The following is an 18,406-nucleotide window of genomic DNA, read 5'->3' as shown; positions in this document are numbered from 1 at the left end:
CAAAAAAAAAAAAAAAAAAAAAAAAAAAAAAGTATGTCTTTTAGATTCATACTTTTAAATCCATACTACAACTACTCTGGGATCATTAACTAAGTATTTTTATTAAAAAACAGGTTTACTTTACTAGTAAGAATCACTAAGTAGTATTATTCAGAGATTAAATATATTTACTTATAAGTTCTTTATACTGTCCTCTAGCAAATTTTGAATTAGGAGTATTCCATTCACCAAATGATCTAGGGTAAAAATTTAGGAACAGAATATATTGTACAACAAAAAAATTTAAACCAAAGAACACAGTGGATGATTTATTAGTCATGGGCTTCTCCTTGCTGTAACCATATTATATACTTTAAAATCTATAAAGACAGAAATACTGAAAAAATTAACAGTGCAAAATGATACAAAATCATGAATAAAAATTCTTACCAGGAAGCACACACTTCCAAAGGCCGTATGTTTTTCCTACCACAGTCTGCCATAGTCTCAATGTTCCATCTTCAGAACCACTAGCATAGAGTTCTCCATCAGGACTAAACCTCACACAGTGAATGGGACCAAAGTGTCCTTTGTAGGATTCTGAAAAAGAAGAGAAGGGCTTTTAGATAATTTAATACTTAAACATGACATTTAAGTATTGATACACTAGAGAAAATATTGTCTACATTATTGGGAAGATGTGAAATTCATGAGGGCAAAGTCAAAGAACTATACCTAATTAAAAATAAAGTGATTCTCATCACAAACTGGTTCATCATGTCTACCATATCTCTGTAAGATTACTCCTTTGCAATCCTGGCACACACTATGGTTTCAGACTGTCTCTAAAAAAAGAAAATACAAAAAACTGAGGCGTCATGTCCCAATAAAAATAAAGAAAGGGAGTGAATGAAAACCCCTCTAAAATCTACAGAAAGCAGATCTAAAGTCTGTGAATTCAATCCCCATTTCCAAATCCCAAACTCACTGTCTGTTTACTAGGGAACCAATTCTTATTATGACTATAGAGAGCCACCAGATGGAGCTCTTTTACACACTCTGCCTCTTCATTTCCCAGCCATCTACCTAGAGTGCACTAGTCGTTCTGTCACAAAGAACATGAAGATACAGGATCAATGCTGATCCTATATGGAGTTTAAAGAGAAAATGTACAGATTAGTAGTGGTGTTGTTCTGTTTAAGGCACATCCTTAGTTATGAACTTTTCTCATTTACTTTCTAATGCCTTATCACCTTATCAGTTTTCAAAGCTGTTTACTAGACAAGTGATCCTGTTCTGTCTCCATGTCTATTCAACTCAAGGACACTCACACACTAGCTTCCCCCAGAGAATATAATGATCATGTTACCATAAGTGTAAAAAATTATCATGAGAATAGAAAGAATATGAGATTTTGGAATAAGAATGTCTGGGTCCAAGGTTCAGTATTCACTAACTGTGACCTCAGATACCAAGCAAATAATTTACTTCTCTTTTTCAGAGCATACAACATGTGGCCAAAACATTCTAAAACTTTGAAAAGTGACATTAAATAAAAACAATGGAAAAGAATCTCTTATTTCAACGTTACTTATAGGGACTTCCCTGGTGGCGCAGTGGTTAAGAATCCGCCTAGCAATGCAGGGGACAGGGGTTCAATCCCTGGTCTGGGAGATCACACATGCTGTGGAGCAACTAAGCCTGTGCACCACAACTACTGAGCCTGCACTCTAGAGCCATGAGCCACAACTACTGAGCTCAAGTGCCACAACTACTGAAGCCTGCGTGCCCTAGAGCCCACACGCTGCAACTACTGAGCCCGTGCTCCGCAACAAGAAAAGCCACCGCAATGAGAAGGCCGCACACCACAACGAAGAGTAGCCCCTGCTCACCGCAACTAGAGAAAGCCCACACACAGCAACGAAGACCCAATGCAGCCAAAAATAAATAAAATTTTAAAAGTCACTTACATTCAAGCAACAAAGGATGAACCATAAACAATTAAAATAGATTCTATTTAGTCTATTCACCAAGGTTTGATTTACCCAACCCAAATCCATCAGTTTTCCCAAAGAAACAAAACATAAAATTGTCTTTTATTCTTTGTGTATAATTCTAACAAGTTTAAGTTCATTGGACGGTAAAGCAAGACAGCTAAAAGCAAAGTAGCAGCTAAAAAACTGGCTGAGGTGTTAATCACTGAAACATAACATTTCATCAAGGTACCTACATTTTAAGAAAAAGAGGACAACTCACCTAATTCTTCTCCACTATTATAATCATACTTATAAAGTTTAAAATCTTCACCCCCTGCAACAAGAAATTCTTTCTCAGGATGAAGAGATGCAGAATTGATGGTTGCAGGAGCTTCAAAAGACTTAATTGGGTCCAAACTAGAAAAAAAATTTAGATAATATTTATAAATTTTTATTATTTAACAAATAAGGAAACAATTTTACATTTAAACTGTTCCTAAACTCTGAAATTCAAGGAATAATCCAATATTCATTTAGTCAAACACAGTGATGTTAAAAAAAAAACCCTCTAGGTGTGCAAAAAAGGAACTCTCCTACACTGTTGGTGGGAATGTAACTTGGTGCAGTCACTATGGAAAACAGTGTGGAGATTCCTTAAAAAACTAAAAATACAGTTGCCATATGATCTAGCAATCTCACTCCTGGGCATATATCCAGACAAAACTATAATTCAGAAAGCTACATGCACCCCTATGTTCATAGCAGCACTAGTCACAATAGCCAAGACATGGAAACAACCTAAATGCCCATCGACAGATGAATGGATAAAGAAGATGTGGTACATATATACAGTGGAATACTACTCAGCCATATAAAAGAATGAAATGATGCTATTTGCAGCTACATGGATGGACCTAGAGATTATCATGCTAAGTAAGTCAGAAAGAGAAAGACAAATACCATATGATATCGCTTACATATGGAATCTACAATATGACACAAATGAAATTACGAAACAGAAACAGACTCACAGACACAACACAGACTGGTGGCTGTGGGGCGGGGAGGAAGGGATGGAGTGGGAGTCTGGGATTAGCAGATGCAAATTATTATATAGAGAATGGACAGCAACAAGGTCCTACTGTAGAGCACAGGGGACTATATTCAATATTCTGTGATAAACCATCATGGAAAAGAATATAAAGAAAGAATGTATGTGTATGTATAACTGAATCACTTTGCTATACAGCAGAAATTAACGCAACCTTGTAAATCAACTACACTTCAATTTAAAAAAAAAAGAGTAAAAACACCTTTAAAAACCCCTCTAAATAATATTAGCAAAAAAATAAAAAATTCAGAAGGATACTATGCCCAAGTGAAGTTCATCTGCAAAATACAAAGGTACTTCGGATATCCACACTTTGTGCAGTGAATGCCTTCCTGAAAATGACTGGGCTGGCTAATTAAAACAGTATGGCTAATATACTGGGATTTTTGCTTTGAAAAAAATTTAATTCTGCATTGTCTAATTTTTCTAGGACAAGCATGTATTATCTTTGTAAACAGAAAAGTTTTTACAGTAAGTAATTAATATAAAGGATTATTTGTATATTATTTTCAACTGCTGGGAATTTATAAGTTTCTGCAACAGGAAAAACCTTTAATACTGTGAAATACAGAACTGCTAAAAATGGATCCGTTTTTAACTATCAGGCTATAAAACAATAACTAAATCCGAGACTACAGCTACATAACAAAAATCAATGCAAAACAGTAGCATCCCCTGAATATCAATGAGTTTGGACATCGGCCCTTTTCCAGTCTAACCCTAAAAATCCTGAAAGGTTTCCAACACACAACGTTAGAGTATTTCAACTCTGAAATGTTGCTATCCTATTCCCACATCACACAATACAAAGCATGAAAATTAAAGCTGACTTATGCAGGATCACTGAATAGCAACTTTCTGACTTAAATGTTAGAATATATTAACAGGCCAGCAAACCTCCACCACCACCATTTCAGGCAACGTTCTACAGCAGGGCTGCACGCTGCCCAAATCCAGAAACAATGAACGTAGTTGTACCATTTAATGGTTCTGAGCAATAACGTTATTATTATCAATAACATTACTATTATTATCAATTCACTGAGTGTGTATGAACTCTTTTACATTCTTAATTGCTCATGTCCATTATGACTGCCTTCTCTTTCCTTCTGCCATTCAGTGAAGCTTAGCTCTGCAGATGGCCCTTTAGAGGGAAGGTTAGGACTGCTGGTCAGAGTATAATGTGGTATATTCCTTATGGAAATCAAGTAAGTGGCATGTTTACTAAGAACTTTAAACACATTGCCACCCTTTGTTTTGTTTCAAACTAGTTTATTTAGGGGTTCCATTTTCACTCCTCAATAGATTTTATGTATTTCTCACATGCTTCTTCACCCATTAGTTCATCTAATTCTGAAGGGTTTACAGTGTCGTCTTGATCTTCACAACAAGATTTATTGACAAGTCCTGGCTTTTCTGCAGGGGCTTCATTAATTTCACTTACTTCTCCTGATAGAGGAGAACAGAGTTCACTAGCAGTTTTCACACTTTCCAAAGCACCAAACTCATCTTGTTTGTTCAACCTTGTTCCAACTTCAGGCAGACTACACTAAACAACATCTCCCAAAGCTTCCTGTGAAAAACTGCTGATCCCCGCTGTTCCAACACCATTTTCTGCTGTCATGTTTCTCTGTGAATCTACCCACTGGAGAGCAGATTGCACAGCGTGTGGAAGGCACTCACCCACGGCCGTGGCAGGCAGGGTGGGGCAGGTGACAAAGCAGCACGCAGGCTGCAGACTGCTCTGGCCATGACATTCCTAACCTCTGAACTGATGATTCTACTTACAGGATTCTCTTGTAAAGAAACATTCAAGAGATGTACCACAAATCTCACTGCAGTGTTAAAACAGGGGAACTGATACATGATTTAGTATAACCTATGATGCAAAACACCTAGTAAAACTGTTTGCAAAGAATTTTAATGGCTAAGAGTATTTTAGAATTAAAAAAATAGGGCTTCCCTGGTGGCGCAGTGGTTAAGAGTCCACCTGCCGATGCAGGGGACACGGGTTCGTGCCCCGGTCCAGGAAGATCCCACATGCCACGGAGCGGCTGGGCCCATGAGCCATGGCCGCTGAGCCTGCGCGTCCGGAGCCTGTGCTCCGCAACGGGAGAGGCCACAACAGTGAGAGGCCCGCGTACAGCAAAAAATATAAAAAATAAAAGTTATATTCATTAGGGTACTAGTAACTAAAGAAAAAAACCCACAGTAATACGCACACACACACACGAAGAAAAAAGACTAGCAAAAAATATAGCTATCACGAACCTTCTGGCTGTACGATTGTAGGTTTTTAAAAATTATATTTTCTAAATTTTCAACATCAGCATTTAATACATTTACAGTCACAAAAATTGTCTGTTTTTTAAAAAATCATTAGGTCTATACCATACTTGGAAGCAGAAAAAAAAATCACTAATTTCTCTGAAATTTTAAAGTGAAATAAATAGCAGAATCAAGATCACAGAGGTTTTACAGAGTAATGAACAATATAAACTACAGCACCAGTCTAGTGATCCTTTTAAGAAAAATACTGATTAAAAATTGGTGAATTTTACCAATAAATGTCCTAAATATCTGGAAATTAATTTGATTAATTCCTCTGATTAAAGTATACCAAATTCTTAAAAAACTCATTATTATTGGGTATGGAAACACTTCCCTCCATATTACATAATATAGGCCAAAATTTGCCTTTAAAAGAGTTAAATACCTTAGCATATGCCTTCCAATTTTTAAGTACCTTAAACTGCCCCTGTATTACCAGAAAAGAAAATGAAGGTATTTCTTAGACATACCTTACTGCACTATGAAAAGCAATAGATCGTCCATAAGTTATTACCAATATCTCTCCCTCAGGAATATATTCCATACTGCTAACAGACATATTAAAATTTAGAGATTTCACTTCTGTCATAGTAGCATGATCCCAAAGGCTGAAGAAAAAAAAGAAAAAGAGGACAGTAAGGAGGTATTTACTCATTTAAGAAAAACGCTTACAGCTTAAATTACACCTGCAGGTTAACCAATGAAATAACCACAATTGTAAAACAACCTCTACTCCAACTCATAAATTACAGATGATACTGAGAAATTTTGGGATCCTATAAAACATCAAATTATTTGGTAGCTTGTCGATGAAATCAAAACTAATACCTTAAATATACTTTCCAAATGATTCAGCAAAACTGTGCTATTAGGACACTCCTAATCTAATCAATTTCAGCGTTGCTCTAAATAATGGTTCTTACACTTGATTTTTGTGAGTCTGATAGTTATCTTTCCACAGAAAAATACATTAGGTGTCAGCTCACAAAACTGTGTACAGAATTTCAGGGGTTTACTGACACCCTATGGCCAGCCTGCCCACTGACCCGGGTTAAGAGCATCTGCGTATAAAGGTGTCAGTAGTCTTAATGGTCTTGTGAATTCTGCTCTATGTTTATAACAGTAAATGGATAGCTTCAGAAAAATCTGACCCCTGCGCAGCCAAAGTTGTAATGTTCAGACACAATTCTTCCTACATAGTAGTTATAAAAAACTTTCAAATATAAGCTCTAAGGTCAAATATTTTTCAAACTTTAAATTATTAAAGAAAAATTACTTACCGAACAGTTTTATCATCAGCTGAAAGGATCTGTTTATCCTCACTGCACCATAGAGCCTTTTTAATACCAGAGGTATGACCACTGATTTCCTTAGGGTCTTAAGATAAAACAATTTAAAATACATTTGTTAATATTTGATTTTTAAAACTAAGCAATATTTGAACAACTATGTAAAAAGAAAAGAAAAACTATGTTTTAAATTAGACTGCAACTTTTCAAAGCCCACCACAATTTAAACTTGATGTTTACCTAGGATACATTTAGTTTTTCCACACTGAAACAAAAACTTATCTGCGTGACAAGGAACCCAAGAACCATACATGTAGATGGGACCGAATACACCACCCCCTCCAGCTTACTTTTCTGCTTTTGAAAGCACTGTTGTACTTCAGCGAAATAAAAGAATAACTAAGGTGGCATAATTTAATAAGAATATGGACCCAGGAACAAGACAGCCTGAGCTAATTCTAGTGCTAACACTAATGCTAGGACCCTCTTCCAAGTCACTGTTGGCAGAGAAAAGCAACAAAAAGGTGGGAACCGGTCTCTGTTCGAGACTTTCCAAAGACTTAAAAAACAAAAACAAAACCACTTGTTATCTCTGGGCAAAAGGAGAAGTTGGAGGCAATAACATTCAACACAACTTTGACTTTGGGCAAGTCACAACCTTTTGAAGACTACATTTCTTCACTTGGAAACTGGATTAACAATAGTTACTATACCCTGGATTTGAGTATAAGAATCAAATGAGAATATACATTCAAAGTTTCTTTTTTTGCCTTTTTCTTTTCCTTTTAAAAAAAAATACAGAGTTACTAGAGGTATTTCACATTAAATTCCCCCAAGCGACAATATCTCTATTCCCAAAGTTCTGTGTGTGGGCATTTGGAGGCTGGCCAGTGGTGGATATGTCCAAAGAGACAACACTACACCAGTACTATGATCCCAACTTACTCTTTGGCTGCATGATGTTTGAGTGGATAGCAAGAGCTGAATGCAAAACACAGAGAGACACTGCTACCAAGACACAGATGAAAACCATGCACACGTTACAGCAGCCATCATCTAAAGTTTCTAATTGGGTTTCTGACAGACAGTAAAAGCTCAGTTAATTGCTCTTCTTTCCAATGCAAGACAGTGGAAGAGCCACTTTCAAAAGGCAGCTTTGAGAAAGGTAAAAGATGACGAAAGTTGTCTACCTGAGCCCTGAACTATCTTGCTGAGTCAGACAGATACGCTGATTCAGTGAGGTCAGAGTAGTTTGCTATGTTTTGGCATAAAGTTATTAGACAGAATGAAGAGAAAAATTACCCGGTGCCAAAGGACAATAATCCACAAAGGTAGTTTGTTTCCTCACCTTAGAAGTACTTTTAGAAAAGATATTTCAAGAACAACTGTTTAATTTCCAATGTAGCTTTGACTTTCTTACAAACTTCAAAAGTTTATTGACTTATGAATAAACAGTAGTACCCAAGATACAAAATTTAAGACCCTAACTAATATATAATAAATAAAACAAAATTCTTTTTGTCATATTTTGGTAGCTTTTAAAATACATAGTATGTGACTAGAACAGCACTGAAATACTACAAAATAGAGGTGAATATCTGACTAGGGAAGAAAAGGTATATCTTACAATTTCTGTGCAATGAGAGAATTCATAAAGGAAATGATAGGTTTTACCACCCAATTTTTAAAAATGTGCATACCATAAACCTTACTGACAAAATTTAAAAGCAAATGACTACTGAGAATACAATAAAGAAACTTTAAAACGAGTAATAAAAAGATGTACAGGTGCTTGGTTCACAAAAGAAGAAGTACATTAAAATGGTATTCAACAGTATTTTAATCTCATGAATAATTTTTCAAGCGCACATTAACAAGACAATCATTTCTCTTCTATTAAATTGGCAAAGATAAAGCTAGTTATCAGTGTTTGCTAGAACAGGTTAGCTATAGATACATTTTTATACTTCACTGGAGGGCCCTTTGGTAGTATCTATCAATGGCTTCCAAGCATGCCTCCTTTTTGTCCCAACAATTCTATTCTATGTAGGTATCCTACAGAAACAATTGTGGAAGTATATGCAACTATAAGGATGTTAAGCACAACACTGCTTATAATCTTTAAAATCTGTAAATAACCAAATAAGCCATAATAGGAGATTGGCTAGTTCACTTACCCACAGAATAGAGAGCCACACAGTCATTAGAAAGAATGAACAGAATATTTAAAGACATGAAAAAACTATTACTACAGATTCTTAAAATTCTTCTGAATAGCTAATATACCCAAAAGTGTGGTTCAAAAGTCTAAGTATGTATACACTGAGAATTCTTACCCTTCTCACCTTCTACAGATAATAACCACTCCTTCTAACCAAAAGGTAGTTAACACTGTTACACACCTTTTTAGACTCAGTATCATAATAAAAATTTACCATGATAATTTTTTAAATTGTAGGAAGGCTATACAAGCACAATGTAATAAATAAATCAATATTTCAAAAGATATCTGCATTAAAAAAAGAACTGGAAAAACATGAACCAAAAGCTAAAGACGTTATCAGCAATTAATAATACTGGATGATGGACTATATTTTAATTTTTTTCTTTGTGATTATCTTTATTTTCCTAATTTGAGTACTAAATATGAATTCCTTTAATCAGGAAAAGTTACTTAAATTAAAAGAAAACAAAACCACAAATACGTATAAATTACACTTACCTGCTTCAGGTTTGTTCAAGTCATATATGCGTAACAGTTTATCCTGTCCCCCGGTTAACAAGTAATTACTATCCTGAAAACACACATAAGTAAGATCTTACTAGATTAACCATTTTAAAAGCTACATCTCTTTGAAACTTCTTCAACACCAAACAGAATCCAAATAAGGCTCACAGATGTCACAAGGAGATGCATACAGACCAATTACTCCTGAGAAAATACTGCAGAGCATTTATCTTTCTCATAATAGCCAAAGCCCTGTAAGCTTCCCAGTTCAAATGTCATACCACCTCCACATGGCGTCTCTTAGTCGGCCCTGATCCGGCTGCCTACTGAGGAGTACATTTGTGATGATCTCAAATTTATCCTCTCCCTTTTGAAAGTGGCTGGGTAACATTATTTGGGCTTTTCAGATGTTTGTTGCTATTGTTGAAGTATTGATACAAGAGTTCCAGGGTTCTTAAAAGCCTCATAGGATCAACTAAGAAGAAATACTCATTGAGTTGAACAACAAAGGGATCACGGGACCCACCCTCCACACAGTCGAAATCCACGTATAAGTTATAGTCAGCCCTCTATACATGTGGTTCCTCCCACATGCAGTTCCTCCACATGTGCAGATTCCACAACTGTGGACCATGTGATATTGCAGTATGCAGTATTTATCAGTGAAAAAATCCATGTTAAGTGGACCTAGACAGTTTAAACCTGTGTTATTCAAGAGTCAACTGTAAAGGTGTACAGTTTAATCTACAGTCAAATCAAATATAAGCCAATATACACCAAATATTCCCCCAGAAAACCAAATATACAAACCAATCAAATATAAAACCACTGTCATATCCTATAATAACAGCAATTTAACTTCCTAAAACAAATTACATTTTCTGATACCTGCGTAAAATCCACAGTCTTGACAATGTGTTTATGAGCCAGGGTCATCAATTCATCTCCTGAGACAGCATCCCACACTTTGCTAAAAATAAAAAGTAAAATTAAAAGATAAACATGTGGTAATTTTGACAATTAATTACCAAATAAGTTAGATATTTGAAATGTTATATAACTACATGATAAAGTAAAAACAATATAACAATCTAATTTTGACAATGGAAAATATCAAATTTTAAGTAAACAAGTTTCATGAAGCAATCCATTCTTACTTTCATTTTAGCCTGTAGCCATAATATCCTTTTAGCAAGACTGTAAACATTTTAACCAGTTCAGTTTCACCTTTCCAATATTTTTTCTCTATTCTTTACTCTCGTGTACATGAGAAACAAGAAATGAAAAACAAGAAGTCCTTTAAAAGAATTTTACAGGAGAACGAAAAGCCTTGACAGAAGTTACATGAAATTTTAAAACAAGACAGTAGAGAAGAAAATATTCTCCCCATCTCTTCCTCAAAGTTGACTCTTAAATTCTCAAATCCTACTCCAATTAACTTCCACACAAAGTAACAGCCTTTGATTATATAATGCTAATGTTGAGAAGATTTTAAATCTCTCAACTGTTATTTTCCCTAACCCAACCCAAAATATGTATGTGATTACACACACATACGTATGTTTGTGTATACGTTGGAGGATAATGATGAAATAATAGTTCATAAAAATACTGTAAGGGGTTCCCCAAATAAAAAAGCTTAAACAGTAAAGAAGAGGAAAAAAAAACAATTCATTTTAGGTCAGAAGAGGTCATTGAAAAATAAACAAGAAAACTTTCCACGCAGGAAAAGAAACTGTTATGAGGAACAAGCTACGCTCCCTAAAGATTTCCATTTTAATGTAATTGACAGTTATTTTTAGGAAAAAAAGTGAACAATGAAATAGTAGAGAAAGAAAAACAGAGAAAAGCAAGGAGTATCTTTTCTTCATTTATTCATTAAACACACAAGAAATATATCAAGTATGTCACTCTAGACTCAGTACTAGGGCACAAAAGGGAGAAAAAAAATGATCCCAAAGAAAGTTCCTGCCTTAGTAGAGCATTAGCTTTAGCTGAGATGAAAAAAAAATCCATTAAATAATACATTTAAGAAATATAATTAAATGACAAACACACATGACTATAGAAACACAAAAAACACACCACTAATTACGCCAGAAAGTCCAGAAACTCTAAGCATCAAAACCTGTAGCCTTAAAGAGCACGTAGAAATATGCCAGGGGAAAAAAAAGGGAAAGGCCATTGTAGATAAGCATTAATAGCATGTACAACGGTAAAGAAACATGAACCATCTAACAGGAATAAATGCTGATGATACAATAGAAACCTTGCAAATTATATACTTGAGTCATGAGTAGCTGAGTAAATATGTTCTGAGAGAAACAATGTCAACTATGAGTGGTACTGCTACTAAACTCTCAAATATTAATTTCTCTTTGCACAGGAAACCTGTTCTAATCTCCCCCGTTTCCAATTCAACTCTCTTGGTCCAACCCTACTTCCCCAACCTCATTCTGTATTATTTCTCCTAATCTAGTCACACCAGATTATAGACCACTCCTTAAACAAGCCATGTATTTTCTTCCAGGCTCCTCTGTCTCTGCTCATATCGTTCTATTAAGCATGTATTTTACATTCTCAGCTATCACAGTTCTACTCACCCTCGGTTGATCACAAATGGTATCTTTTCACTAAACCTTCTATTTATCTCGCCTCCATTAACCATTCCTTTCTGTTTTTTCCACAAAGCTCAGCTTATACTGATTACTGTGTTTAACTTTGCTTTGCTTTTACTTTTGTTTATATATGCTTACTCTTAATCACAGGGAAATCAGTGATAAGAGTTCACAAAGGTTAGACTGCTGCAATAACAGAAGGTGTCAAAAGTGAAGAAAGCATCAAATGTACCCGAAACCTCTATCCTGTTCATATGATGCCATGCCTCAAAGGAACTCCGGGCAATGTCTTTAGAAATACTAATTTCAAGTATATTCAATCATCTTCCCCAAACTCCTTAAAATCTTAGTATGCTGCTTAGACCATGTCCATTCACTGGTGAGGAGGAAGGCACTGGAGTGACTGCAGGAGTATCATCCAGAAGCCCCACGCATCTAGTTGTTTTCCTCCTATTTAGAAACACTAGTAAAATTGAGTTCGGCACTCTCGACAGAGCATGTTCTTCTAGTCACTTGTACTAGATCTACTTAAGCGCTCTCTGGACAGAGCACAGGCATCTTCTCTACTTTTGGCACTCTCCAGATGAAGACAGTAGAGGGACTGAGAAGAGGATCAGGAGACGTAGTGCTAACATTAGCTCTATGAATTAAAAGACATAAAGAGGATGGTGTTTCAGGGACAGTGTACACATCAGCTGACTTGACTGCCCGAATGACCTCAAGTTAACATTCTAAACTGACCCACGGACCGGCTCTGCTGAATATATTTTCTCCACAATAGGAACAAAATTATCCTTTAGATAAACATGAAATTAATGAATTTTCTGAGAAACCTAAGAATGAGGGAACAAAAACAATCACCCCAAAATAATTTATACCAACTACGATTAATCAGGTAAGCTGGGGAGCTCTTTAGTTGGGTCAAGTTCCATAACAGCAGACCCCATACAAGTCATTAAAAGAGAAGAATATAAACAAAGAATGCACATACTCCCACACCTCACAGACAGACACAGAGCAATTGAAGGGTAAGACTCAGCGTCCATTAACCAAGTACCTACTATGTAACAGACACTATGCTAGACTCCAGGCATGTAAGTGGAGAAAGATCTCTCTGATTTGCACAAAAATCAGACTTACACTCATTTTACAGATGTGAAAACCGAAGTTTAAGAAGCATCCCATGATCAAACTGAAAATACACAGCATGGCTAGCACATAAACTCAGGCCTGGCTAATGTAAATGCTTACATCTTTCTCACTGTATGATGGCACCTGAGAGCCTTAACTGAGGGGGGAAAAACCCAAAACTATTCCCTCTTGTTATTTAAATCTACTCAAACTTCCTTGCATGAAACCGAAAGGTTTCATGGCTTTAGCACAGAAGTTCCAAAATAACACATGATTTTGGTCTAGTAGGGGTGGTAGCTACCAGTGTTACCCTACACATGTAACACTTACGTAGTTATTAGATTTTAGGCAATATTCTAAATATTAGAAACATATCAACTTATTCAATATTCACAACCAGAGGTAGGCACTATTACTATTCTCATTTTTATAGATGATGAAACTAAAAAAAAAAGAGATTAAATAAAGTTCACAAGGTCACAGAGCTATTAAAGGATGGAGCCTGGGTTCAAACACAGACAATATGGCCCCATTAAAATTAATGCTTTTCGGCTTCCCTGGTGGCGCAGTGGTTGAGAGTCCACCTGCCGATGCAGGGGACACGGGTTCGTACCCCGGTCTGGGAACATCCCACATGCCGCGGAGCGGCTGGGCCCGTGAGCCATGGCCGCTGAGCCTGCGCGTCCAGAGCCTGTGCTCCGCAATGGGAGAGGCCACAACAGTGAGAGGCCCGCGTACCGCAAAACAAAAAACAAAAAACAAAAGCTTGTCTCTTTTAATGCTAATGTCTATAGTGTCTAAGATCTTGTTACATTTATTACCTAATTATATTTAACTTAAAATACCACTTTATTAACTATTAACTTACCACCAAACTGGGACCTAGTTTCAATAATGACATTTGTAAAATCCACTTACCAAATAACTGAAATCTAGAGCTTTTAATTCCAATTTTCCATCTCTGTTATAAAATCAATGACATTCATTCCCAATGACAATGCTCCTACTGGACTGAGCAAAAAACAAACTTTGGAGGAGTTAAGGGAAAAAAAAAAAAAGCTGAACTCATGGCAGACACAAATGTCTTAGAAGCAAAACCAAGATCTATAATTCGTCCATTCTTTATCCTTCTACTTTAGAAAAATTCCTTAAGTTATTTATTTGACAAACATAAAGTACTGAACAAACCAGGGATACAAAAAAATATAAAACATGGCCCCTGGCCTCAAAAAGCAATGACACTGAAGTCAATAAGTACTGTAAGAGCCAGAAGTTTAACACAGGGAATAATGTGAGCAAAAAGAAGGAATGGGCACCTTCACCTTCCAACACTCCTCAAGTCTTCCTCGTCTGAGAATCACTTTTACTTCCTATTTTTCACCTCCCATAATTAACAATCAAAGGAGTCTCTGTCACATTACAAGCACACATGCTGACATCTACAGCAACATTTGACCTGAAGCTGTTGACATTACAGGACTGACATAAAACCAAGCAGTTCCTTATTTTATCAGAATTTCATACAATCACAATAGGGCAGCGTGCAAAGCCTTACAATGGTTATTCATGAACATAATAACATCTATTCATTGAAGGCACAGAAAAAAAGTTCATACTGACATTTATAACTTTTCTTACTGCTCTCACATCGTCTCAAATTTAATCCCACATAAGCATGGGATTATATCTCCCTCTCCTTATTTTAAAAATTTTATTTTTAAAAACTTACATATAGTAAAACTAACTCCAAGATATAGAGGTCTACGAGTTTCATCAAATATATAGTCATGTATCCACCACTCAATAAATCTGCCTTCATTTTTCATAATAAACTTAGTATGTTTAATTTGCTTAATACAAAGGAGCAACAAACACATTTACAATTGCTCCCTAGTGTGAAATTCTGTTAAAAAAAAAATCAACAAGACCACTTTTACTCTCCAGAGCCTCAAATCTTTTAATAGAGTATTACATGTGCAACAGCCCTTGACATTGCCTTCCTTAGTTTAAGCATTTAAGTGCCTGCTAAGTCACAAACACAATTAGGAACTAGAGGTTCCGAAGTTATATATGACACATGTTCAGATGGGGAAAGTGGGTCACCGCAAATCACTTTAATAACATACACAAACGCCAAAAATCAGAATAGGTAAGGTGTATTCTGGCAGCAATATTAGTATAACTAGACTGTGGGGCATACGGTGTGCAGTGCCAGATGATGATAATGATGAACTAGGATGAGACCAAATTTTCAAGAGCCAACAAGTGAAATTTAACCTTTAGGCCAGTGGTTAAAGGCTGCACATCAGAATCACCTAGACCTTCAAGGAAAAGAACTGATGTTCGGGACAGCACCCCCAGACCAACTAAATCAGAATTTCTAGATACATGCATCTGAGTATTTTAAAAGCTTCTAATGTACACCCAACATCATGGACCACTGACAAAGCACAGGGAAGACAAGAGATCATGAGATGGAGAACTGACATGACGATATTTGTATCTGTGTTCACGAATACAACTGGCAGCACCAGGGAGGATGAACAGATGGGAAAGGACAAGTATTAGGGACCTAAACTAATACGGCAGTGGCCGAGGCATAACAAACAATGTGGTCAGGAAACATTCTGCTGGTAGAATCAACAAAGAAGATGATAATCTAGATGGAAGGGAAAAATCAAGAATGATTTAGATTTCAGCCTTAAAAAACTTAAAATATGAAGAATAATTGAGTTGGGGAGTTTTAAATATGTCTAACAAAAATGAGAGTGAAATTGGGCTAAAAATGTGGGGTCATTAAGCACTAGGAAGTCATAGGAGTTAATGATACCACTCAGCCAGCACATGTGGGGCAGTATTTGGAAGCATGACCATCAACATTCATTATCTGAAGTGTCTGTTAATAATGCAGATTCCTGGGTCCCAATCCAGACATGCAGAATTTAGTCATTTAAGTCTCTGAACATTGTGAGAACTATTTAAGAGAAAGAAGCAGGCAGGATCAGGGTGGAATTTTGGTGAGATCAAACGCTATGTGTTCTATATGGCAGGCAGTGAGAATTCTATGAATAACTTTGATTGAAGTTTTGATCATTTCAGAACACAATCCACAGACAACTCCAAAGGTGGCCATTTTTGGCGGCACTTACGCTGTGAAATCTGCAGCTGCTGTAGCTGCTTTGGTGGCGTCCTTATTTAGTGTTGCACCCCAAACAGCACCCTTATGACCCAAAAATGTTCCAATCCAGTCTCCTGTATCTCCCTGGCGTAGCATAGGTTTACCATCTAAAAGATATTTAAGAAGACATGTGATTTACAAGTTTAGATTACTTAAAATTTAAGATTCAAACATAAAATGATCATATTGAAAAGAGCAGCCGAGGGTCGTCTGGTCTTTTCTCTCCTGCTTTTGTTGTCTAACTATTCTCACTCACAGGGATCACTAAGGAACGTCCAGAAATAAATTAACTGAAGAACCGAGCTGGACACTCTCTTTGGGAAGCATTTGTAATTCGGTGAGAACACTACTGATCCGCATCAAAACAATCTACATTTGCGTCTTATTTTGGACAAACTTCTTAACAGTAAGTCTCAGCTTCCATTTGAAAAATGAAAAATGGAAACGAAAAATTCCATACAACAAACAGTATCCTATGAGATAACAGGAGTAGCAAGTCTTTGTAAACTAAGGTGTAAAACAAGGCCTGGCCTAGTTTCTGCATTCCCCGAATCCTTGAAAGATTATTTACGGTGTCTGCTGGCCGGGGCGTCTAAGCAAGTGCACAGTTCAGCTTCTCCAGAAATAGCAATAAAGCTAAAATGAGAGACCTTGGTTAGGGGCATTACTTAGCAAAGCCCCTCGGCGTCAGCTGAGGAAACCCTAACACTACTCCTCTCCCCATCAGCCCACCGTGGAGCCTAACCTCAAAGGCTGCGAGAGCCGCAGTCCGCTCGGCAAAGGGGAGTGCCGGCCCCCACTCCCTTTCCGCCCAGTCCCAGCCGTCAGGGGCCCGATCAGCGGCCCTGCTCACCTTTGCAAGCGCTGATCAGGAAATAGCCGTAAGGCGTGATGCCACTGAAGGCCAGATCCACCACGGGCCGCGTGTGGCCCGAGCAGGTGAGCGGCGTCTGCCTCATCGCCATGGCGGCTGCGAGCCGTGCGATCCGGCGGGGGAGCCGAGGGTCGTCTGGTCTTTTCTCTCCTCCGTGGCACCGCCTCCGCCTCCTCAAGGCCCCCGCCCTGACTCTGGGGTTGGGCCGGGAAACGGGAAAAGGCCAATCCGGTGGGCCCGAGGTCAGAAAGGGGTTAGGGACGGGTCAGGGAGTCTGCGACGGACGATCGACCGCCGTCGAGGGAGGGAAAGGGAGGGAGGGAGGAGAGTAGGGGAGGGGGAGAACCGCAGAATCCGCGGCCACAACCCACACCGTCTACACCGGTACAGGCAGGAAGTGACGACACCAATCACGCAGAGCGTACGCCGGAAGTGACGATCCGGCGGGAAGGCGGGTTCGCCAGGTAGAAGAGGCTTAGTGGAGTCAGAAGGACGGCAGCGCGCAGGCGCGAGATCAGCGTTCGTAGAACACGTGACGCTGGACCTGCGCCCGCTACGTGCGGCGTCTGGCAGCGCTTTAGGCTCTGGATAAAAGTCCCGGTGAGCAACTTTGAGCGGTCGGTCGCGGCCTTGCTGTTCTCGGGCGCAGTTCGGGGCGGGGGGGGGCGAAAGCGGGTCCTTCTCCGTTCAGACCCTGAACCTGGCGGCCCATGTGGATTACGCACCGAGCAGTCCAACCAGCTGGACTCTGCTTAGTATCAGAACATTTAAGCTGAACAACCAGAGTTGTTCCCAGCGGCGGCCCAAACCTGCAAACACTAAGAACTTTTTTTTCAATCTTTATTAACAATTATATAGGCAGCTCCTCCAGGATTGTCTATAAGGCCTTTAAGAAAAGTACTTTCCCCAGCCACCCCTAATGATGTGTAACATTCCTCCATTGCTAGTGTTTTAGAAGTGTTAAGTAACTTTCAAGGCAGTTAAATTCAAATTACTTTTTGTTTTGAGGACTTCGGAGGACTCTAGAGCAGTGGTCCTCAAATTTTTGGATGAAATACCCACATCAATAAAACTTGATACCGCACTCCAAGTCTATGGATAATAATTTGTAAATTACGTTCATGTTAGTGCATAGACAAAAATAGAAATACTAGAAGAATCTAAAAACTAAATATAAATAGAAACGCTGGT

The 18,406-nt window shown here is 37.8% G+C and overlaps 1 protein-coding gene, 1 non-coding gene and 1 pseudogene across 3 annotated transcripts in view; all 3 read right to left on the bottom strand.

Annotated features, from left to right (window-relative positions):
* Positions 1 to 17,620, bottom strand: part of STRAP (serine/threonine kinase receptor associated protein) — an 18,581-nt gene extending 961 nt beyond the window's left edge. The window contains exons 1-8 of one of the 2 annotated variants that reach the window (XM_029206521.1): positions 17,195 to 17,620; positions 16,313 to 16,448; positions 10,303 to 10,384; positions 9,409 to 9,481; positions 6,678 to 6,774; positions 5,868 to 6,005; positions 2,236 to 2,372; positions 430 to 579 (exon numbers count right to left, since the gene is read on the bottom strand). In XM_029206521.1, coding sequence (XP_029062354.1) covers positions 430 to 579; positions 2,236 to 2,372; positions 5,868 to 6,005; positions 6,678 to 6,774; positions 9,409 to 9,481; positions 10,303 to 10,384; positions 16,313 to 16,448; positions 17,195 to 17,306 — 925 coding nt within the window. In that variant the 5' untranslated portion in view covers positions 17,307 to 17,620. The remainder of the gene's footprint in view (positions 1 to 429; positions 580 to 2,235; positions 2,373 to 5,867; positions 6,006 to 6,677; positions 6,775 to 9,408; positions 9,482 to 10,302; positions 10,385 to 16,312; positions 16,449 to 17,194) is intronic. The other variant, XM_029206522.1, reaches the window with a different exon arrangement.
* Positions 3,660 to 4,933, bottom strand: LOC114886024 (annotated as a pseudogene).
* On the bottom strand, positions 7,549 to 7,733 carry LOC114886258. Its single transcript, XR_003791266.1, has one exon. It is a non-coding gene; the product is annotated as a small nucleolar RNA SNORA23 (small nucleolar RNA).
* Positions 17,621 to 18,406: the final 786 nt, after the last annotated feature.

This window comes from Monodon monoceros, unplaced genomic scaffold (assembly GCF_005190385.1).
Source record: "Monodon monoceros isolate NGI ecotype Baffin Bay Population unplaced genomic scaffold, NGI_Narwhal_1 Super_Scaffold_6, whole genome shotgun sequence".
Classification (NCBI taxonomy): Eukaryota; Metazoa; Chordata; class Mammalia; order Artiodactyla; family Monodontidae; genus Monodon; species Monodon monoceros.
The sequence above is the reverse complement of the archived record's forward strand: the minus strand, read 5'-3'. Positions and strand labels throughout refer to the sequence as shown.